We start from the raw sequence: 23950 nt of genomic DNA, 5'->3' as shown, positions 1-23950 counted from the left end.
GACATTTTCCTAGTCCCATTTCTCAGAGTGCTTTTGTTCATCTTTTACTTTCAAGCAGTGTTTTGCTTTAAACTAAGACATGTTTATTAGGAGCAGCAGAAAGATGGATTATACTTCTTGATCAACTTATTCAGTCTATGTATTTTGATTGAGAGTTGAGGTCATTGATACTTAAAAGTGTTGAAGTGTGTGCTAATTGTGGTTACCATTTTATTGATTTTTAGAGTTCTTTGTGTACTCATGGTGTATTTTGTGTCTTAATAATTGTAACTTTGTTTTTCTTTTTACAGTCCATCTGCTATACTTCTTTTATTCAGTCCAAAATAATGCTTGCTGTATGTTTTTTTCTGTGTGGTTTTCTTGATGAAATATTATGACTAGAACCAGTGTAGAGAGGAAAGTGTTTATGGGAAAGATATATGTAAGTAGATTATTCTTACATGAAAATGTTCATCTGTGAAAGCTGTTAGGGCATGAACTAAATCAGGGCAGGAACCTGGATGGATGACATGCTGCAGAAACCATTAAGGAGTATTGCTTACTGGCTTTCTCAGCCTGCCTTCTTACAGAACATAGGAATAACACATTAGGAATGGCACCACGCACAATACATCAATCACTAATTTAAAAAATACTTTCTACCCACACACCTATGAACACTTGATTTTTGACAAAGAAGCTAAAACTATAAAATGGAAAAAGGAAAGCATCTTCAACAAATGGTGCTGGCATAACTGGGTATTAGTATGCAGAAGACTGCAGATAGATCCATGTTTATTGCCTTGTACAAAACTTAAGTCCAAATGGGTCAAATATCTCAACATAAATCCAACCACACTTAAACTCTTAGAAGAGAAATTGGGAGATACTCTTCAACAAGTTGGTACAGGAGACCACTTCCTGAATGTGACACCAGTGGCACAGACACTGAGATCGACAATTAACAAATGGGACCTCCTGAAACTAAAAAGCTTCTGTAAGGCAAAGGACACAGTCAACAAGACACAAAGTCAGCCCACAGAATGGGAAAAGATATTCACTAACCCCACATCTGACAGAGGGCTGAGCTTCAAAATTTACGAAGAACTCAAGAAGCAAGTCTCCAAAACACCAAAGGATCCAATTAAAAAGTAAGGTATAGAACTAAATAGAGAATTCTCAATAGAGGAGTCTAAAATGGCTGAGAGACACTTAAGAAAGTGCCCACCATCCTAAGCCATCCAGGAAATGCAAACCAAAACAACTTTGAGATACCATCTGACTACTGTCAGAATGGATAAAATTAAAAACACCAATGACAATTTATGCTAGAGAGGATGTGGTGAAAGGGGAACACTCCTCCACTGCTGGTGGGAGTGCCAACTCATACAGCCACTTTGGAAATCAGTATGGAGATTCCTCAGGAAAATGGGAATCAATCTACCACAAGACCCAGCAATTCCACTCTTAGGCATATATTCAAAAGAGGCAAATTCATACAACAAGGGCATCTGCTCTACTATGTTCTTAGCAGCATTATTTGTAATAGCCAGAACCTGGAAGCAACCTAGATGCCCCTCAACTGAAGAGTGGATAGAGAAAATGTGGTACATTTACACAATGGAGTATGACTCCGCAGAAAAAACCAATGGAATCTTGAAATTCGCAGGTAAATGGGTGGCTCTAGAAGAAACTATCCTGAGTGAGGTAACCCAGTCACAAAAAGACAAATATGGAATGTACTCACTCAGATATGGATTTTAGACATGGATCAGGATAGTGCCAGTCTGCACTACCATTGACAGAGAGTCTGGGAAACAGGAAAGTACCTAAGAGACATGCATGGTACCCCAGAGAAGAGGAATGAGGCAAGATCTTCTGAACAGATGGGGAACACGGCAAGGGGTGGGAGGGAGTGGCAGCTGGGAAGAAGAGAGGGGGAGAAGAGCAAGAGAGAGTAGGTCATGGGGGAACAGGAAGGTTGAGTGTGGGGTAGAATAGGGGGAAGAGGGAATCATAGGTTACAACAGTTCAGGCACCAGTATGACCTCTAGTGATCTAAAGAGATGACCCCTACTGGCAAGCTAAGCAATAGTGGAGAGACCACCTCGAATGCCCATTCCTGATAATGAACTTGATGTCCATAACCATTCTGGAGCCTTCATGCAGTGACTGATGGAAGCAGAGGAAAATACCCACAGTTAAACACTGAACTGAATCCAAGGAACACAGCGACAGAGAGTGAAGAGCAATGAGCAAATTGGCAAAGAATGGGCTGGCAAAACCAGCAGAGACAGCTGATCTGAACAAGGGAGAGCTCTTGGACCCCAGACCGACAGCTGGAAGGCCAGCATGGGACTGATCCAGACCCCCTGAATGTGAGAGTCAGTGAGGAGGCTTGGGCAATTTATGGGGCCCTGGGTGGTGGATCAGTGCTTATCCCTAGCATACGATCAGACATCGTGTGTCCATAACACAAAGAGGGATGCTCTCTTAGCCTGGACTCTTAGGGGAGTGTCTGGACCCTGCCCTTGGTGAAATGACAGACTCTAGATATCCCCTATGTGGAAAGAACTGGCGATAGGATGCAAGGCTGGGGGGAATGGTGGGGAGTGCGGGAGGAGGGGAGGGATAAAGTACTGGGATTGACATGTAAACAAGCTATTTACAATTGAAATAATAAAAAAAGAAAAAGAAAAAATACCTTCTAGCCAGATCCTGTGGAGTCATTTTCTCTATTGTTGTTGCCTCCTTTTAGATGACCCTAGCTTACATCAAGTTTATATATAATTAGCCCGTTCAATTATGTTGATGAAACCTCTCTTTTTCAATCATGACAGATAATTTTGCTGGGTACATTGTTATAGGCTTTTAGGACTTGGAAATGCATTGTAGAGGCTTCTTTAGCAGTTTAAAATTTCATTCAGAAATCAGATGCTATTCTCAAGGATTTTTCTTGTGTGACTTTTGCTTTTTACCATGCAGCTTTCAATAGACTTCCTTTTTTATGTGTAGTTAGTGTTTTAATTATGATATGACTAGGGTGTTTTCATTTTCTGTTCATGGCTGTTTTGTATTCTCCACAATTCTCATCTTTGTAGTGTGTGTCTTTCCCTAAATTGAGAAAGGATTCTTCTATGATCTTGTTGATCTTTTGGTGTATGCCATTGACTTAAGATTCTTCTCCCTCCTATATTCTTAGAATTGCCTGTTTGGGTATATTTTTTCATAGTGTACCACATTTCCTGTATGTTCCTTGCCTAACATCCATGAGCATTTAAAATTTTTATTTTCTTTGCTAATGTGGTCTTGATTTATCCTCAAGACCTGATGTTCTGCCCTCTGATTAATTCTATGTTAGATATTCCTTTGCAGTTTCTGATGTGTTCTTCCTTCCTGAATTTCTTTCTTTCCTTCTTCCTTCCTTCCTTCCTTCCTTCCTTCCTTCCTTTCTTTCTTTCTTTCTTTCTTTCTTTCTTTCTTTCTTTCTTTCTTTCTTTCTTTCTTTCTTTCCTAAGCTCTTTGGAGAAGAAGCCAATTGAGACCTCAAATTTTCACTCACTGCATGAGGATTGGCTGCATGTCTCTGTATCCACTCTCATCTACTGCCAAGGGAAGCATCCATGATGGTGCTGGACAAGGCACTGATCTATAAGTATAGCAGAATATCATTAGGAATACTTTTCCTACTTTTCCTTTTATATTTTCTTGCCAGTCATGTTTGGCTTTATTCTTGGTATCTGGGTTGTCTCATCTATGTTTCTCTGCCATCTAGGCAGTAGAGGACATGACTTCCCTCCCATGGAGTGGGCCTCAGGTTAAACCAGACATTTGTTGTCTACTCTCACATATTCTGTGCCACCATTGTCCCAGCACATGTTGCAGGCAGGCAATTGTATTTAAAATGTTTCAAAGGAAGAATAATGTTCAGGTTTTTTTGGTATCCTCCAGAGTGACTTCCCCTACTAAAGAGACCAGAATTTAGAAATTAAAGCTCCATGCAGATATCAGCTTGACCTATGCATGCACAGTGAGTCCTTGACAAGGGGGCCCAACTATCAACTTTCAGGGCACAAACCTCTGTCCTCATATCAGCCTGGGTTGTTTAGGGATCTGCCCAGCATTCCTATATCAAAAACCTACAGATTCAATGCAATCCCCTTTAAAATTCCAATACAATTCTTTACAGAATTCAAAAGGACAATACTCAACTATATATGGAAAAACAAAGCAACCAAGATTAGCTAAAAGAATCCTGTACAATAAAAGAATATCTGAAGGTATCTCTAGCCCTGATCTCAAGATCTACTACAGAACCATACTAAAAAAACAGCATTAGTATAAAAACAGACAAGTGGGTCAATGACATGAAATTGAAGCCCCAGACATAAATTCTTATACTTATAGACACCTGATTTTTGACAAAGAAACCAAAATTGTACTAGGAATAAAGAATGCCTCTTCAACAAATGGTGAAGGCATACTGGATGTCAGCCACTAGAAATTGCAAATATATCCATATATATTATTCACAAAACTTAAGTACATGTGGATGAAACATCTCAACATATATCTACTACACTGAACCTGACAGAAAAGATAGTGTGAAATAGCCTTGAATTCATTGACACAGAAGACCACTTTCTAATTAAAACACCAAGGGCACAGACACTGTGATATCCAATTATTAAATGGGACCTCACACTACTGAAAGCCTTCTCTAAGGCAGACAGCACTGTCAATAAGACAAAACTGCAGCCTACAGATGGTAAAAGATCTTCAAAAACCACACATCTAACAGAAGGTAGATATTCAACATATACAAAGAACTCTGGAGACTAGATAACAGAAACTCAATTTTTCAATGGAAAATGGGGTACAGATCTAAATAGAGAATTATCTATAGAAGAATTCTAAGTGGCTTAAAACACTTAAAGAAATATTCAACATCCTTAGCCATCAGGGAAATGCAAATCTTGAATTCTGAATTCAATCTTGCACCTGTCAGAATGGCTAAGATGAAAAAAACAAATGACAGCTTATGATGGAAAGTATGTAGAATAAGTGTAACAAGTTCATTATTGGTGGGAGTACAAATTTGCACAGCTAATTTGGTAATCAATATGGTAATTTCATAGAAAACTGGGAATTAGCCTACCTCACAATCCAGCTTTACCACTCTTGGGCATATACCCAAAGGATGCTGATCATACTACAAGAACATTGATATTCAGTGATGTACATAGCTTCTTTAGTGATAATAGCCAGAAGAAGCTGGACAGAGTGTAGATGCCCCTCAACCAAGAATGGATAAAGAAAATTTATTAAATTAGCACAATAAAGTATTACTCAGCTGTTAAAAGCAATGAGAGCAAGCAATTTGTAATCAAATGGAACTGGATAAAAACATCCTGAGTGTGGTAATCCAGACACAGAAAGAAAAACACAGTATGTATTCATAAGTGAATATTAGCTGTAAAGTAAATGATAACCATGTTGAAATCCGTAGACACAGAGAGGTAGGTAACAAAGAGGGTCCAAGGGGGTACTCTGGGATATACCTCTGGACAGGGAATTGGAGAGATCTCCTGTAGTTGGGTTTTTAATTATTTTAACTTTTTTTAGTTTAAATTAGAAACAAACTTGCTTCACTTGTCAATCCAAGCTCTCTCTCCATACCCTCCTCCTCCGCCCGCACCAACACTCCCAATCCCCACTCTGCTCCCTAGCGTAGGTGAGGCCCTCCTTGGGGAATCTCTGGAGTCTGTCATTTCATCTGGGGCAGAGTTTAGGCATCCCTCGATGTGGAATGGGCTCCTAAAGCCCATTTGTATGCCAGGTATAAATAATAATCTATTACCCAAGGCCCTATACATTGCTGACTCCTCCTTATTGACACCAAAATTTAGGAGGGCTGTGTCAATCCCTTGCTGGTCTCTCATCCCTCAGTCTGGGGTTCATGAGACCCCACTTGTTCAGGTTAGCAGTTTCTGTCGGATTCACCAGCCTGGTCTTAACCCCTTTGCTCACCACTCATCCCTCTCTGCAACTGGGTTCTAGGAGTTCAGTTCAGTGTTTAGCTGTGGGTGTCTGTCTCTGCTTCCATCAATCACTGCATGAAGGCTCTAGGATGGCCTATATGGTTGTCACCATCTCATTATTGGGGGAGTATATTTAAGATAGCCTCTTCACTAGTACTTTATTTGTCAGTTGGTGTCATCCTTGTAGATCTTTGGAAGTCTCACTAGTGACAGATCTCTCCTCAATCCTATAATGACTCACTCTATTATGGTATCTTTTATCCTGTTCTCCTCTATTGTTCCTCCAATGCAACCTTTCTCCTCCCCCGTGTCTTGCTCTTCTCTCCTCTTCTCCCCCTTTCTTTTTCCCAGCTCCCTCTCCCATCCTGCCTGTGCCCGCAATCTGATCAGGAGATACTTTCCCATTTCCATTCTCTGGGGGTACCATGCATATATCTCTTAGGGCCCTCCCTGTTTACCAGACTCTCTGGCAATGGGATTTTAAGCTGACCCTCCCCTTCTCCATGTCTAAATCCACATTAGTGATTATATACCATGTTTATCTATTTGTGACTGGGTTACCTCACTCAGGATGGTTTCTTCTAGTTCCATCCATTTGCCTGCAAATTTCAAGTTTCCATTTTTTTCCACTGAGTAGTACTCCACTGTGTAAACATACCATATTTTCTGGATCCACTCTTCAGTTGTGGGGCATCTAGTTTGCTTCCAGTTTATGGCTATTAAAAATTAATAAATGAGTCTTCCTGTAACTGAGAAGCTTTTGTAAGGTAAAGGGTGTGTGTCAACAAGAAAAAAAGGCAGCCCACAGAATGGGAAAAGGTATTCACTAACCCCACATCTGACAGAGGGCTGAGCTTCAAAATTTACAAAGAAATCAAGAAGCAAGTCTCCAAAACAACAAAGGATCCAATTAAAAAGTGAGGTATAGAACTAAGTAGATAATTTTCAGTAGAGGAGCCTAAGCTGACTGATAGACACTTAAGAAAGTGCTCAATATCCTTAGCCATTAGGCAAATACAAATCAAAACAACTCTGAGATACCATCTTACTCCTGTTAGAATGACTAAAATCAAAAACACCAATGACAGTTTATGCTGGAGAAAATGTGGAGAAAGGGGAACACTCCTCCACTGCTGGTGGGAGTACCAACTCATACAGCTACTTTGGAAATCAGTATGGTGATTCCTCAGGAAAATGAAAATCAGCCTACCACAAGATCCAGCAATTCCACTCCTAGGCATACACCCAAAGATGCTCATTCTTTCTACAAGAACATCTGTTCCACTATGTTCTTAGTTGGATTTTTTTAACACTTTAGGTGCTAGCCACCCAGCTCCCAAATAGATACATAGAGATTTATACCTCTTTACAACTTTAAGGAGTTAAACAAATGCAACATAAAAGAATGTAAGAATCTTTGCATCAATATTCCACAGTAAATGAATGAAACACATCTTAAACTAATATTACACAACCATCTCCTGGGTAGATTTGGGGTGTCTTGGGATGGGAACTTATGGGATTTGGTAGTATTGCTTTTCAATTGGCTTAGTGACTGCACCTGAATCTACTGATATTTTCACTACTATCTGTGGTCCCTTGGTTTCTCATTCTGAGCTCTGTCACGCAGGTCATGTCTTGGCATGTAATTTATGGACCCCCCTGGCACTGACTCTGCTGCTGCCCCCAAATATAGTTTTTAGGTGAGTCTCTAGCATTCTACTTACCAACATAATCTAAGAAGTCAGATGTTGGGCTGAAAGCTTGCTAGCTTAGAGAGGCCCAGAAAAAAACATCTAACCTTCCTTTTCAGTCCAAGATCCAGCAAGAGAATGTCTCTCCAGTCGACCCAAACAAAAAGTCTGTCAAAGTCTAGGTCCCTCAATACTCCTTGCTGTGGACCTCTCTGTCTGTCTGGGCTCCTCCATACTTGCTATGACTAATTTCTGTGATGTAGTTGCTGGCTTCACCTCATGACCTGTGGTTGATTTTATTAGCATAGTCTGGGTTTCATAATATGCTCAAACATCTTGAAGAATTTTCACATTTTTTTCTTAATAAAAGGAAATGTTTTAACTCTACCATTGAGAATTTTGATGACTTTTTCTATTTCATTAACGATTATAGGTCTGTTTAGATTCTTTATCTGTTCTTGATTTAGTTTTGGCAAGTGATATCTATCCAGGAAATTGTCCATTTCCTTTAAATTTTCTAATTTTGTGGAGTACAGATTTTCACAGTATACCCTGATGATTCTTTGGATTTCCTCAGTGTCTGTTGTTATGTCTCCCTTTTTATTTCTGATTTTTGTTAATTAGCATGCTCTCTATCTCTCTCTCTCTTTTGGTTAGTTTGGACAAAGGTTTGTCTATTTTGTTGATTTTTCTCAAAGAACCAACTCTTTGTTTCATTCTTCGCAATGTTTTCCTGGCTTCTACTTGATTGACTTCAGCCCTCAATTTGATTACTTCCTGGCATCTGCTCCTCCTAGGTGAGTTTGCTTTTGTTCTAGATCATTCAGCTGTGCTAATAATTCTCTAGTGTGTCTCTTCTCCAGTTTCTTCATGTGGGCACTTAGTGCTTTGAACTTTCCTCTCAGCACTGCTTTCAGAATGTCCCATAAGTTTGGGTATGTTGTGTCTTCATTCTCATTGCATTCCAGGAAGTCTTCAATTTCTTCCTTTACCCAGGGATGGTGCAATTGTGCATTGTTCCATTTCCATGAGTTTGTAGGGTTTCTGGGATTTGTGTTATTGTGTTATTGTTGAATTCTAATTTTAATGCATGGTGGTCTAATAAGATACAGGGGGTTATTCCATTTTTGTGTGTGTGTGTGTGTGTGTGGAGGTTTGCTATGTTACCTATTATGTGGTCAATTTTAGAGAAGGTTCCATGTGGCTCCGAGAAGAAGGTATATCCCTTTGTGTTTGGGTGGAATGTTCTATAGATGTCTGTTAAACCCAGTTGGGTCATAACTTCTATTAGTTCTTTTGTTTCTTTTTTAAGTTTCTGTCTGGAGATCCTGTCTAGCAGTGACAGCAGAGTGTTGAAGTCTTCTAATACTAGTGTGTAAGATTATATGTGCAATTTGAGCTTTAGTTATGTTTCTTTCACGAATGTGGGTGCCTTTGTATTTGGGGCATAGATGTTCAAAATTGAGACTTCATCTTAGTGGACTTTTCCTTTGATGAATATGAAATACCCTTCTTCATCTCTTTTGATTGATTTAATTTGAAGTCTAATTTGTTAGATGCCAGCATTGCTACACCCTCTTGTTTCTTGGGTCTGTTTGATTGAAAAATCTTTTCCTAACCCTTTACTCTGAGGTAACATCTGTCTTTGATGTTGAGATGTGTTTCTTGTATGCAGCAAAAGGATGGTTTCTGTCTTTGTATCCATTCTGCTAGTCTGTATCTTTTTATAGGTAAGTTGAGACTATTGACATTGAGAGATATTAATGACCACTGACTGATGATTCTTGTTTGTGCTTGATTTATTGTTAGTGGAGTTATTGTGTGTAGGTTCTCTTCCCTTTTTCTTTTGGTGTTTGTTAAAGTGGGATTATCTATTGCCTATGTCTTTGTGTGTGTAGTTATCTTCATTGGCTCTAAGTTTTCCTTCCAGCACTTTCTGTAGAGCTGGATTCGTGGATTTGTATTGTTTAAATCTGGCTTTGTCATGGAATGTTTTGTTTTCTCCATCTATGGTAATTGAAAGCTTTGCTGGATATAGTAGTCTGGGATGGCACCCTTGTTCCCTTAGCCCTTGTAGGACATCTGTCCAGGATCTTCTGGCTTTCATAAAAACATTTTCTTAAAGAAATTAAGCTTTTATATCTATCAATCTTTGTAAAGTTTACATCTCTTTTGTGAATTTTCATTTTGAATTTGGTAATAAAGAAAATGATAAAACTATAACTATCTAGTCTTCAGCCCCATATGAAGGATAAAATCTGTGTAAACAGAAGTGTAGGGCAAGCAACTTCCTAAACTATCAAAATGACAGACAGCTGGCTGCCTGGATAGTCAACAAAGTTTCCTCTGCAACTTTGGAATATCCATCTTTGACCAAAAGTCTTAGAATATCTAACAGACTGTTTTTTGAAGCAGGGATTTTGAAGGACTTGCCTACTTTGTTTTGGTCCTTTGTGTTCTGTTTGTCCAATTTGGACAGCATACATTAATCAGTTGGGAGAAGGGAAGTTTATTGCCCAGATAACTAGCTTTGATACATTGAAAGCAAACTCTGTATAGAGTATCTCTGATACTCACCATCTCCTTTGGAGTAGATTGGTGCTGCCAGGATAAGATGAATTTCATTATCCTGAAAAATTAAAATGTCTTAAATGCCATATCCTTTATATCTCTAAAGTTTTCGAAGACCAAATATATATCTAAAATGTATCTCTGCTTAACTTTGACAACTTATACATGAGGCTAAATAATGTTTATCTTTGTAATTAACTAAACTGGTGCCTAACATGTCTACAAATTTGATAATTATAAGTGACTAACTACTAACCTTGACTTGTTAATTATCCTAAATATTTTGTAATAGTATCATTCAAGGAAAAAACTGTACATTACATTTTAAGATGGATTGCATAGATGCATTACATTAAACAATAGTAAAAACATATGTACAGAATTTTGTAACAAAAACAATCCTAAAGTTAAAAAATACTAATTTAAAATAATTAAGACTTGTAGTTGCTTTTTAGTTCAAAGGCAGATTCAACCATCTACCATTTTATTCTGTTATTCCTATATACTGCTTCCTTTTCTTTTCAGAAAGAGATTATCAAATCTAACATCCTTTACTTTGGTTTTTCCTTGTTTATGACCAATAATGACTTGTAAGCAAACCCACTAAACTATGACAACCACTCATAAGCCACTGAATGACCAAAATTCAACAATTCCTAATTTTGGGAATATTGATATTGTGTTCATAAGATTACTTCCTGTTGTTTGTGGATGATAGCATCTTTAGAAGACTATGTGAAATTTGGAATAATGATCAAGCACTGGGAGAGCTAACTATATTGTTTTTGGTTCTTTTTTTTGGTCTAGTCTCTGTGTTATACAAAAGTTCAGGACTTAAGTGACATCCTGACCAGAGTAGTCTGTGAGGTTGAGCCACCTCATCTAACTGCATTGAAGTTGTCCTGAGCTGTTTGTAGTCCAAAATCTTATTTTGGATGTTGTGTTCTGCTTAGTGGTGTTATCATAGTCTTGATGGTTTCATGATTGGAGTGCCCTAGCATCTTTGTGTAGACCTCAAAAGTCACTGCAAGTAATAATCATGATCACTGTAGAAAACTTAAAAATTTTAAATGTCATATTCAGCAGATCTCCAAATTTAAAGAACCACAATCTATTAAGTACACATGGGGTACACAAACATTCCTAATTACATGCTTCAGAGTCAAACAACAAATCACATGCAGAAACTTGATGGTTATTTCTAGAATTATTTAGTGTGCAGGAATACTATATTTCAACATATATATATATAAAACGTTATATATTTTGAGGTAATGCTTATATCTTAAGAAAAGTTTAAAGCGTCAAAATAAAACAAAAAGATTATAAAATTAGTGTCAATAGAGTAGCCATCCAATTTTTGTTTTCTTCTGTCCCTTACCAGGTTGTTGTTCTGACATTAGCTGCAATTTTAGGTTTTTCCTTTAACCAGCATACTTGGAATGAGAGAAGCATACTGTAATTCCACATACAGCTTTGATTTTTAACTGAATTTCCAAGAAAAACTAGACATTTGCCCACCCATCCCCCTAGCCCATCACCCAATTTCCACTCAGCTCCCACAGAGGGTGAGGCCCTCCAAGGGGGATCTCCAGAGTTTGTCATTTCATTTGGGGCAGGGCCTATGCCCTCCTCCATGTGTATAGACTGAGAGAGCATCCCTCCATGTGGGATGGGCACACAAAGTCCATTTGTATGCCAGGGACAAATACTGATCTACTACCCAAGGCACCATAGATTGCCTAGGCCTTCTCACTGACACCCTCATTCAGGGGGTCTGGATAGTTCTCATGCTGACCTCTCAGCCATCAGTCTGTGGTCCAAGAGCTCCCCCTTTTCCAGGTTTGCTGTCTCTGTGGGTTTCACCAGCTTGGTCTTGACCCCTTTGCTCATCACTCCTCCTTCTCTGCAACCAGGTTCTAGGTGTTCAGTTCAGTGTTTAGCTGTGGGTGTCTACATCTGCTTCCATCAGCCTTTGGAATAAGACTCTAGGATGGCACATAAGGTAGTTGTCAAACTCATTATCAGGGAAGGGTATTTAAGACAACCTCTTCACTATTGCTTAGTTTGGCAGTTGGTATCATCCTTGTATAACTCTGGAAATCTTACTAGTGCCTGATCTCTCCTCAAACCTATAATGACTCTCTCTATGATGGTATCTCTCATCCGGCTCTCTTCTATTCTTCCCCCAAATTCAACTTTCCTACTCCCCCATGTCCTCCTCTCTGCTCCAATACACTCCCTCTCCCCTCCCCCATATTCACAATCTTCTCAGGAGATCTTGTTCCATTCCCCTTCTCTGGGGTACTACTCATGTCTCTTTTAGGGTCCTCCCTGTTTCCCAGACTCTCTGGCAGTGGGATTGTAGGCTGGCCCTCCTCTTCTCCATGTCTAAAATCCATATATCAGTGACTATATACCATCTTCATCTTATTGTGACTGGGTTACCTCACTCAGGATGGTTTTTCTAGTTCCATTCATTTGCCTGCAAATTTCAAGATTCCATTAATTTTTTTCACTGAGTAGTACTCCAATATATTAAGTCCAATGAGTTGAGAAAGAAATCAGGGAACCAGCCCCATTCACAATAGTATTAAATAATATAAAATATCTTGAGGTAACTATTACCAATTAGTGAAAGACCTGTATGATAAAATCTTCAGGTATTTGATGAACAAAATTGAAGAGGATATGAGAACATGGAGAGTCTTCTATGCTCGTGAATGTGTAGGGCCAGCACAGTTAATATTATTTCAACTTTCATATTGTTGGCATTCTTACGGTGATATTTGGATCTATATTTCCTTTTTTAGTTTTTTATGGATAACGTAAATTGGGAAAAGAGAAGATATAGTGGTGGATTGTGCCTAGAGTTCCCTTGGCATGAAGGTAGAAAAATCTAGGCTAATATTTTGCACTGGTTGTGAATCTAGGCTATACTTGGTGGTTTGAATAAAAGGAGTAGGTGAGACTGATTGTGGTAAAAGCTTAGAAGTTAGCTGTGGCATGGGTAGTAATGGTGAGATTAGGATGAATCAGTGATTGGTACCCTGAAATGGACTAGAGGACTGCTAATACACAGGTATGGTTGATTACAATAGGTTAGGTAACTGGATGTGGAAACTGGGTTTGACTTGGCTGGACAGAGAACTGAAGATAAGGTTGCCATGAGTATTCAGCAAGCTAGACTCTGGAGAAGTAACTGGGAAGTCTGATATGGAGTATAGTAGTTGAAGCTGAGCAAAGCAACCTGTGGGTAGATGCCTGAAAGGCAACTCCTCTGAAAGCCTAGATATTGGAGACAGTACAGGGGGAAATGGTCAGACTAGACCTAGTCATGACTGCAAGACAATTGTTGGATCTGATGGGTTGTGGAAAAATGAGAATTGGTTTGAATTATATTCACAAGGCTAGAACCAGGAAGAGAACAACTCATACATTTTTCTTTTGAGGATGCATTACAGATCACTGGACATGTGAGTTTTCTTAGTGGATTGCTGACTAAGGTAGCCATGCTATTGTACAGGATATCCAAAACAGAAAGTCTTCATTGGTTATCACTGAGCAGTATTCTATCAATTATCTGCCATTAAACTTTTTTCCATTTATGTGTATGCATGTGAATGTATATGTGTTTCTATGTGTGTGTGTGTTTGTGTGTACTTATGTTTCTCTCTCTCTCTCTCTCTCTCTCTCTCTATATATATATATATATATATATATATATATATATATATAAATAGTATTCAGTCTCCCCAAAAGAGAGACTAAATATATAGGACAGGAGAACATGAATAATTACTTCATTTTAATTGACAAAATTATTTGAATTTATGACATTCAATGTGATATTTTACATCATTTTGGAGTGCTTTATTGACATATACACAGGACTTGCCCATCACAAAGTCAGCATTAGTTTAAGTAAAATGGGACCAAAAGAATATTAGGAAATAAAGAGAAATAGATCTTATAAGAATATAAGTTGAGAGATATAGACATTGATACCAAATATCAGATTCTTCTTTGTATGAGGGTTCTTTTTGACTAGCCATCCTCTCCTCTTTAGGTATCTACACATTCAGTATCTTCTCACTGTTTGGAGATGGCATTTCCTGTTAAGACAAAAACAAAACACTTCCCTTTCCTTTTGATAGGTTTCCTTACACCTCGTAGAATTTGTGGATGAGCTGTCATCTTTCCTGCTCCTGAGATTTCTCCTATTCAGGTAGACTCTTGATCAATTTTGATGTAATGCAAACTTTTCTTCTCCTTCAGGAAACAAAGGCAAAACCTTTTCCCCAATGTAACACAAATCCTGGCTTCCAAACTGAGGTCTTTACATCCTTGAAATATACTGGCTTATTTAGTTCAGAAGTTTTTTCCTGTAGTCCAGAATCTATTTGAAGCTGTTTGTAATTTCTCATTAGCATTAAGAAACTTTAATGTTAATAAAACATTAGGTAATGTGTGTATGGGGTTCTTTGCTCCCCCTGGATGTTTATGCAGCAACCACTGCTTGTACTGTGGGATTGTATGGTGTACAATACACATGTTTTATCTTATAATATATGAAAAACCGTTCTAATTAGCTGGAGACATATGCTGGAGCATGCCAGTTTTTATTTGTGCAGGTATACCCATAACAGCCATCAACTCTAAGAGGTATGTGATAACAGAATAAGCTTTTTCAGAGATAAGAGCAGTAACCCATTGGAACATGAAAATGTGTCTATGGTATGGTGCACATATTTTAAACTTCCAAATTCTGGAATGTGAAACACATTCATTTACCAAATTTCATTTCTATGAATACCTTTGGGAATATTGCCTGCTGCTAATGGCATTTGAATATAGAATGAATAGGTGGGGCAGTTTCTTATTTCCTTGACTTGTACTTTTTGTGGTATAATTTTTTTTTTATTTTCCAGTTTAAATTCAGATAAGAAACAAGATTGCTTCACAAGTCAGTTCCAGGTCCCTCTCCCTTTCCCTCCCCTCCTCCCATGGCCTTCCCCCAACTCCCCCCCCCCGTTATCCCCCTCATTCCCCCAGGGAGGGTGAGGCCCTCCATGGGGGTGTCCATAGTCTGTCATTTATTATAGGGCAGGGCCTAGACCCTTACCCAAGAGTTCAGGGTGAGAGTGCACCTCACATTGTTCTATAGGAGTCCAAAGTCTGTGTGTATACTTGGGATGGGTACTGATCTGCTGCCCAAGGTTCAATAGATTCCCTAGGCCTCCTCACTGACACCCAGATTCAGGGGGTCTTGATCAGTCCCATGCTGGATTCCCAGGCTGATGCCTGGGATTCAAGAGTTAACCTTTGTCTGGTCAGCTGTTTCTGGGGGTTAAACCAGCCCAGTCTTAATCCCTTTGATCATCAGTCCTCCCTCTCTGTTACTGGCTTTCTTGAGTACAGCTCAGTACTTAACCGAGGGAGTCTGCCTCTTCTTCGATCAGCCACTAAATGAAGTTTCTGTTTCCCAGACTCTCTGGCCATGGGATTGTAGGCTGGCACTCCCCAGATCTATGCCTAAAATCCATATATGAGAGAGTACATGCCATGTTTCTCTTTTTGTGAGGTAACCCAGTCACAAAATGTGGTATAATTTTTTGTAGATATATTTTATAACCTAAATAATTAATAGAATATTCTCTTTGTATTTTTCAAGGACTGTCTGTAATCCCCAGTGAGGTAAAATTTCATTTATGGTCTCAAACATCTTTTTACAACTTTCATTCCTTAAAATCATCCAAAATTAGGTCATCCATTTGATGGTAACTTATGAATTGACTAAATTGTCTGCAAATTATTTCCAAAGGCTTTGGCACAAAATACTGGCACAAAGTAGGAGTATTTAACATTTCCTGTGTCAAAACTTTCCATTGAAATTTCCTAACTAGTCGAGAGTCATTATAGGAAGATACTGTGAAGGCAAATTTTTCCTTTTCTTTTTTTTTTTGTAAAGGTATAGTGAGGAATAAGTCTTTTAGATTAATGAATATAATAGGCCATCCTTTAGGTATCAGAGAAGATAATGGCATCCCAGGCTATAGAGAGACCATAGGCTAAATTTCTTTATTTATGGTTCTCAGATCAGCAAGCATCCTCCAATTACCGGATTTCTTTTTGATAATAAATTGAGGGGATTTATTAATATGTCCTTCATTTAGCTGTTACTGAACCAACTTTCTAAAACCACTAGCTTCTCAGAGATCATAGGCCATTGCCATACCCAGACAGGTTCATCTGTTAGCCACATAAAAGTAGGGCTTTTGGTTCCTCTGTAGGTTTGGCACTTGTATGCTGTTTCTGTACAACCTGTATGGTTGGCATCAGTTTTCTGTAGTGCCTTAAAATATTTTTTCTACCATGAAGAGCTTGTTTATGATTCATATCTCATACAGGAGGAATGTTAATCTTGGTATTATATTGCTGTAATAGATCATGACCCCAGAGATTTATAGTGATTTCTGAGACCTATGGCCTCAGTCTTCCTTTTTGTCCTTCTGGCCCTATACAGTCAAACCATCTCGTTCTTTGGTTTACTTGAGTTAGGGTTCCATTCCCTAACTGAATGTTTACCTCTTGTAGGTGCTTTCCTGAAGGCCAGGATGTTTGAGTTATGATGGCGACATCATTGCCACTGTCTAAAATGCTGACAATCACCTAATTATTTATACTAATTGTTAGTTTGGGTCTGTGATCCTGTATAGAAGTTTGCCTCTACTACCCAAGTTTCTGTATCTTGATCTTTATGTTCAAGGTTAACTATATACAGGATCCAATCCTCCAATTGTGCTGATTTGATTTCTAATGGGACTGAGCTGGGAAGCTCCAATAACTCAAGAGGGACACTAGCTCAAGTGTGGGGGCTGGGTATACTTACCTTCCAAATCCCATGAATATCCCACTTCTAAAACACGAGGTATTGGGGGAATATGGAGCTATACAGGGTAGGCTGTCATATAATATTTATTGAGGGAGAAATCACTTACATGAGAAGCTGAAAACCAAATGTCTCCTTGTTGCTCTATTAGACCAGACCAGAACGAAAGAGTCAGCATTCTGCTGCACAGTCCTTTATTCCTCACCTATAGTTATGCCTAAAGTGGACGTTGTCAGCAGCAGAGATGTCCAAGATCTCACCCTACACTTGAGGACATTATGCTAAAATGAATAATTTGTTAAGCAGGAGCTTGACACGTAATTTTTCAGTATTTAAATCCTTTGAATAGTTTTCTTGCTCATTGGCTATCAAATGTCCTTGTAATTGTTAAAAATATTTTCAGGCTTCATCCCAATTATCTTTCTATACACATTGTTGAGAAATGTATAATTAAATTTTCAGATATGTAGAAATATTGGCAACACCTTTGCTTTTTAGAGTTTTCCTTGTTGTTTATATCTTTGTTTTTTCTTATATGTAGTTCCGTGTGATATGAAAAACTTTAAGTGGAAATCATTAGTATGTATTTGAATTCAGATGAAAAGGACACAAAATGCCATGTCTTCATATATTTCAATTATCCTACTTAGATAATTTTAACCACAGAAATTTGTGCCTATTGCCTGTTTATTAAATTCACTAACATGAAAGTATCTTGATTAGACATGCTCTTTATCTTACAAATAATACATTTGAAGTTGCTGGATTTGTCTAATTCATTACACAAATTCTAAATTTCCAATATCAATGGACCCTCTCACCTGTAATTGTGGACCTAGTATCTATACCTTTGTGACACAGATGATCTAATCTGGAAGATAGCTCAGGGGAGTATCTACTCACTGATGACTAAACAACTTAATAACAGAGGAAGTTGTTAATCATTGTTATATTTTTTAAAAAAATAACTATTTCTTGCAGAGTTATTCAATTAAAAACATGTAGTGATTAAATAGTTGTATGCACACTATGAAAGCCATCATAATCTTATCTCTCACATAAATTATGGCCTCAATCAAACTTTACCATACCTACCAAATGGCAGAAGCTTTATCTCTCCAGCAGTTAGACTATAAGTACCAACTTCACAGACTGCAGTTCCAACTCTGCAGCTCAAAGCAGCTTTTCAGATTCCCTCTAACCATCAGTGCAGGACTATATTGCTTGGGTGATTTTGGGAACAGGGACTGAGTTTATTTCCTACTCATGTGTGCTTTAAAATTACACATATTACTTAAATATTTCATACTTCAACAGTATCTCACAACATCATGATCAATATACCTGGAAATTTATTTTCTTACTTTACAATTTTCAAATAAGCTTGGTTGTTTTCTAATCATTCTTGGCAAGATTCAAGACTTTTATCTCCAGGGATTATTAAAAAGAATTATCTCCAAAAGAGATGATCTCATTTTAATTTGTTCCAATTATTTTAACAAGCTTATCTATTAAAATAGCAATGATGCAAAGAACAGTCATTGACAGTATTGTGAATATAAATGGAAGAAATGTTTTCCTGATCAAATTACCCAACAAACCTCTGGTGTTTAACACTTGATATGTCCTATCCTTAGGCTTTATTTATCAGTATGACAGTCTGTGGATGCTTTCAATTTCTTGGGGTCTTCTACATTCAGGGAAATGTATTTGATAAGAAAGGACACAATTTTGCAGAGATTTTATTTGAGTGATATAGACAAAAGACTTCTGGATGTAGTCATGAGAAATTTTCATCATTACTACTTCAGTAGTAAACAACTATTTTTTCATGTTTAGGTCCTGGCTTACCTGTGAGCCACACAGATGCTGCTGCAATACATAAGATCAAGGTTTTTTTGAATGCTTTTAGAACAACTGAAACTAAAGAGACAAATTAATACAATTAGTTGTAGAGTTGTGAACTTTATTTAGCATGATCATATGAAGAGTGTTAACAATCATTAGGCGGACTTTGGTAACATTCAAATAATACATCTTTGTATTTTTATGAAGAAATTTTCATAGACTGTGATAATATCCAGCTACCTATTTGAGTAAGTCTTATCATTAAATTTAAATGTTTTGTATTTAAGTTTTAAGTTGGGTATCCCTATATTCCTCTGAAAGACGAAGATGATAGAAATTTTTGTGGGTATGTGCGTTATGCAGTCTCTTGGTGCTCTTTCCTCATGTTTTATATATTGATATGTTGTCATGTGGTCTATGAAGTCACATAGGTGCATGAAATAATTGCAGCTCTACCAGCAGATGATTTTTTGATTTTTATGGAACAAAATCAGAACCATGTTGGGAGTGCCAGAACACAAAAAAGGAATGAAAGCTAAGATTCCTGTGATACACTGAAATGCAGTTGATATTTTAAGTCATATGATATCAAAAGAAGTATCTAAATTTGAAAATTAAGATTCTAAGCAAAGAAATTTATCAAAAATGTAAGTATATTTGCTATCAGTATCATAGAATACTCATTTTAGTGTGAGGAGGATGCAAGGCTATGCTTCATTTTGCTAGATACCAGGTGAAATACTTCCATATTACAAATGGCAGTGATTCATTATTTTCATTTTATGGGACATTGTGTTTTATGTGCTTTGTTTAAAAGGATACATAATGAATCTAGATAGTTTAAACAGGGAAATTAAAATTTCTATATACTCACAAGTACCTAAGATGTACAAGATCAAATGTCTATTTCAGTTGTTTTATGTGTATATATTAAAATTTCTCAATGAACATGCTAGTATATGTAAGTAGACCAAAGATGATAGTTAGTCTGGTATTGTGTACTACTGTATATGGTATAAAAAAGGGGAAATTTTCTCTGGATAGTTTACCTTCTACTCTTTTCTCTTCTGTGAGTATATGATTTTTTTCTATTAAAATTCTAAAACTCACAAATTAGGGAAAATATAATATTGTTCCTTTGATACTGATTTAAATTGATTAATACATTTATTTTTTCTTGTATTTTGTTTTGTCAAGTGATATACCTTTATCCTTCTTATGAGTGATAGAGTTTCAGTGCTAGGCAGGGTGTTCTTAAAAATATAAGACAATTTTTTTAAAGTTATGTTCTTAATAATGAATTATACTATTATTTTTCAAGAAATGTGTTAAGTGTAGTTCAAATTGAAAGCAGTTTTACTATTGTTTACTGTTTATAGAATCAGCCCTTTATAATATACGTTATATATATGTATATATATATATTATGTCTAGTATTGTGTAGCTTATTTCCTTTGTATTTTACTATTACATAAATACTCACATATGACCACAGAAGGTTCTGCCTCTTGAAACTAGTAATGATCAATACTGAAAGCCACTGAACTGTGTAGAAGACAGAATTGCACATATGTGATTTGATAACACTGTGTTCTGTGACAGGCATGTCTTTGGTAGTTGGGAAATTTGAGAATGACAACGATAGATTTTTCTGACAGATGGGAGAATGATTGTGAATGAGACATATGTAAGACACATCCCAACTGCTTCTACAGCTGCTGTGGCTCTGCACTTGTCCTCCTCTGTTACCAAATTCACGCAAATGGTATTTTGCTTGCTGTTAGTCCAAATATATTTCTTCATGGGTAAATATTGATAATATGTAACTAATTATAAAGGACTCAGTATTTATACACACACACACACACACACACACACACACACACACGAAATAATACCTAAGGTACATGATTTTAATCCAGCTCCAGAAAGTAGTTCATGAGGCACACACATGTTTTTCTCTCACCCAGACTATGATTACATTCCTGTTAAGTGCACAAAAATCTCATGATTTATTCTCAAGTGATGTTCTAGCAAACACGGAGATGGCTGATGGTTTGTGAAGTGTGTAGGCATTTCATAAGGACATCTACAGACATCTCTAGGAGATGGATATTATGAAAGTTCCTGTGGTACAAATGGTGAAGCAGAGGAGGAGGGGGACTTAATGATACATTCCAAATCCGGATGACACAAGATGAAAGAACTTCATGCTGTCACCATGTGTGGCTTCAAGGTGCACAGCTTTTATCACTGCTCTTTTTATGTCCATGTATTTCTCAAATTCATTCTTGCTGTACCATGTATAATAAAATTACAGATATTATTCTGCCATGGTAGTTATAAAATTCCATTTACGTTATTAGTATCATTCATGAAGTAGTAAGAAACTTGGAAATAGTGAGCAAATGTGAACAAACAAAAGTGACAACAAAAGAGAAAGGGAAGAGGTTGAAAGAAAAAGTCCTATATACTATTAAAGACTATGAGACTAGGAAATGCTTTGAAATATTGTCTAATCCCATTGTTTTTTAGGCCTGCATTAGAGATATGTTTGTAGTTAGGTTTAGAAAATGAACCCAGTCATCACCTTTGCATTCTGGATGTACATTTACTTTTAGTGGTCTGCTTTTGGGGATGCACGTAATGAATTGCCATGTGCGGACCCTGAGAATCTAGTAATATTAAGAAAAAATGTGTCCCACTCAGTTTTCACCCTGTCTTTCCTATTTCCCTCTGTCTCTCTGCCTAGGTTTTTCTGAGAGGTCTGGAAAGGCAGGTTTTTATGAGAGTGATGGGTTAGTACAACTAAAGAAAAAATACTTGTGGAAAACTTGCTGGCACATGTAGTTGTGTCACTAACTAATAATAAGCAATTATGAAATGGAACTGTAATTGCTATAGGTAACCGTGTGCTCACTAATATTGGGAGTATTTGGTGAAGTTAAAATATGCATTTTTTTAGGTTGGAGAAGATACATGATGACTAAAATTATCTTTTGACGTGTACACGAATGCTTAAGGACCAAAGCTTTGTGGGCACTACCGAAGTTTATATTTAAAAATGTTGCAGCACAAAGTCTTGCTTTTTGTTACTTGACATACTTGTGTTTAATACCAAGATAATTTTTTTAAGTTTAAATGAGAGACATTTTCTATGTTTATTTGCTGCTATCAATGCCAAGGTATGATGTGCTTTAAGTAACTTTAAAGGTATGGGTGACAGAGAAACCTCTGTTTGCTTCTCTGTCTAGAGATTCACTGATGTTGAAATAAACCTAGTGGCAGGCCTTGTTCTCCTGATTTTTTTCCTCTGGAACAAGCCTTATAAAAGACAAATGGACAAAAACAACAATGTCACAGAATTCGTCCTGCTGGGATTTACTCAGGATCCTGCTGGGCAAAAGGCATTATTTGTTATGTTTCTACTCATCTACATTGTGACAGTGGTGGGAAACCTGCTCATTGTGATTACAGTGATTGTCAGTCCTTCCTTGGGCACCCCAATGTACTTCTTCCTTGCTTCTCTGTCACTCATGGATGCTGTTTATTCCACTGCCATCACGCCCAAGTTGATTGTAGACTTGCTCCATGACAAGAAGACTATCTCTTTCACAGCTTGCATAAGTCAGCTCTTTATAGAGCATTTATTTGGTGGTGTTGATATTGTCATTCTGGTGGCAATGGCCTATGATCGGTATGTGGCTATCTGTAAACCCCTGCATTATCTGATTATCATGAATCGACGTGTATGTATCCTTTTCTTAGTGATGGCTTGGACAGGAGGTTTTGCACATGCTATGATTCAAGTTCTTGCTGTGTGTAAACTCCCTTTCTGTGGTCCCAATATCATTGACCACTTTGGCTGTGACATATACCCATTATTGCTACTTGCATGCACTGACACCTACTCCATTGGCCTCTCTGCCATTGTCAATAATGGGGCCATGTGTATCTTGATCTTCATTCTCCTCCTACTTTCATATGGAATCATCTTAAGATCTCTCAAGAATCATACTCATGAAGGCAGGCGTAAAGCTCTGTTCACCTGCAGCTCCCATATCATGGTGGTTTTCCTTTTCTTTGTTCCTTGCATTTTTATGTACGTTAGGCCAGTTTCTAGTTTTCCTGTTGATAAATCCATTACTGTGTTTTATACAGTTGTCACTCCCATGTTGAATCCTTTAATATATACTTTGAGAAACTCAGAGATGAAAAAATCTATGGAAAAGCTCTTGCAAAGACTTTTAAGACCTGATTGAATAAGACTTTCTTCTTGCTGCTTCTTTTACTAAGCATTAGGCAATAGTCATAAAAAAAATTTAGAAGTGGTCTCATCTTGAGCATTTACAGCAATACTTGACATTGTGAAATTACTTGTATTGCAAATGTTATTTGAAAACATTGTATTTTGTTGTGAGTTTTCATAATTAGTGAAGCTACTTATAGTATCATTCATTTTTTGCTAACCCTTTTAACCTTTTCAATGAATTGCCTATTTTCATTTTTTAAAAATTTCAATAAATAATTTTCTTTAAAAATTTTGCACAATATATTTTGATAACATTTTTCTTTTTTTGCATCTCTTTCCAGATAAGCCTCCCTTCCTCTCTCAACAAAGTTTAGAATCTGTCTCTATCTCCATCCCTCTCTTTCTGTATTTCCCCTCTCAACCTTTAAAAGCCATACATAAAAAACATCAAAACAAACAAACAAAAAGATCCAACAAGATAAAATGCCAAACTAAATCAAATAACCCACTCCACACACACAACACAAACCAAACAATAAAAACCCCAGAGATCACTTTCTGTTTGCCAACTACTTTTGGGCATGAAGTCTGTCTTGGAGTGTAGTGATATGTATAATAACAGGCCATTGAAAATATTTTTCTTTCCTCTCCCAGCAGTTATCAATTATGGATA

The 23950-nt window shown here is 37.3% G+C and overlaps 1 protein-coding gene across 1 annotated transcript; it reads left to right on the top strand.

The window, feature by feature from the left end:
• Positions 1–22363: 22363 nt before the first annotated feature.
• On the top strand, positions 22364–23287 carry LOC101827460 (olfactory receptor 4A8-like). Its single transcript, XM_013120033.2, has one exon. The coding sequence runs from the start codon at positions 22364–22366 to the stop codon at positions 23285–23287; it is 924 nt and encodes a 307-aa protein (XP_012975487.2).
• Positions 23288–23950: the final 663 nt, after the last annotated feature.

This window comes from Mesocricetus auratus, unplaced genomic scaffold (genome assembly GCF_017639785.1).
Source record: "Mesocricetus auratus isolate SY011 unplaced genomic scaffold, BCM_Maur_2.0 Super-Scaffold_100004, whole genome shotgun sequence".
Lineage (NCBI taxonomy): Eukaryota > Metazoa > Chordata > Mammalia > Rodentia > Cricetidae > Mesocricetus > Mesocricetus auratus.
The sequence above is the reverse complement of the archived record's forward strand: the minus strand, read 5'-3'. Positions and strand labels throughout refer to the sequence as shown.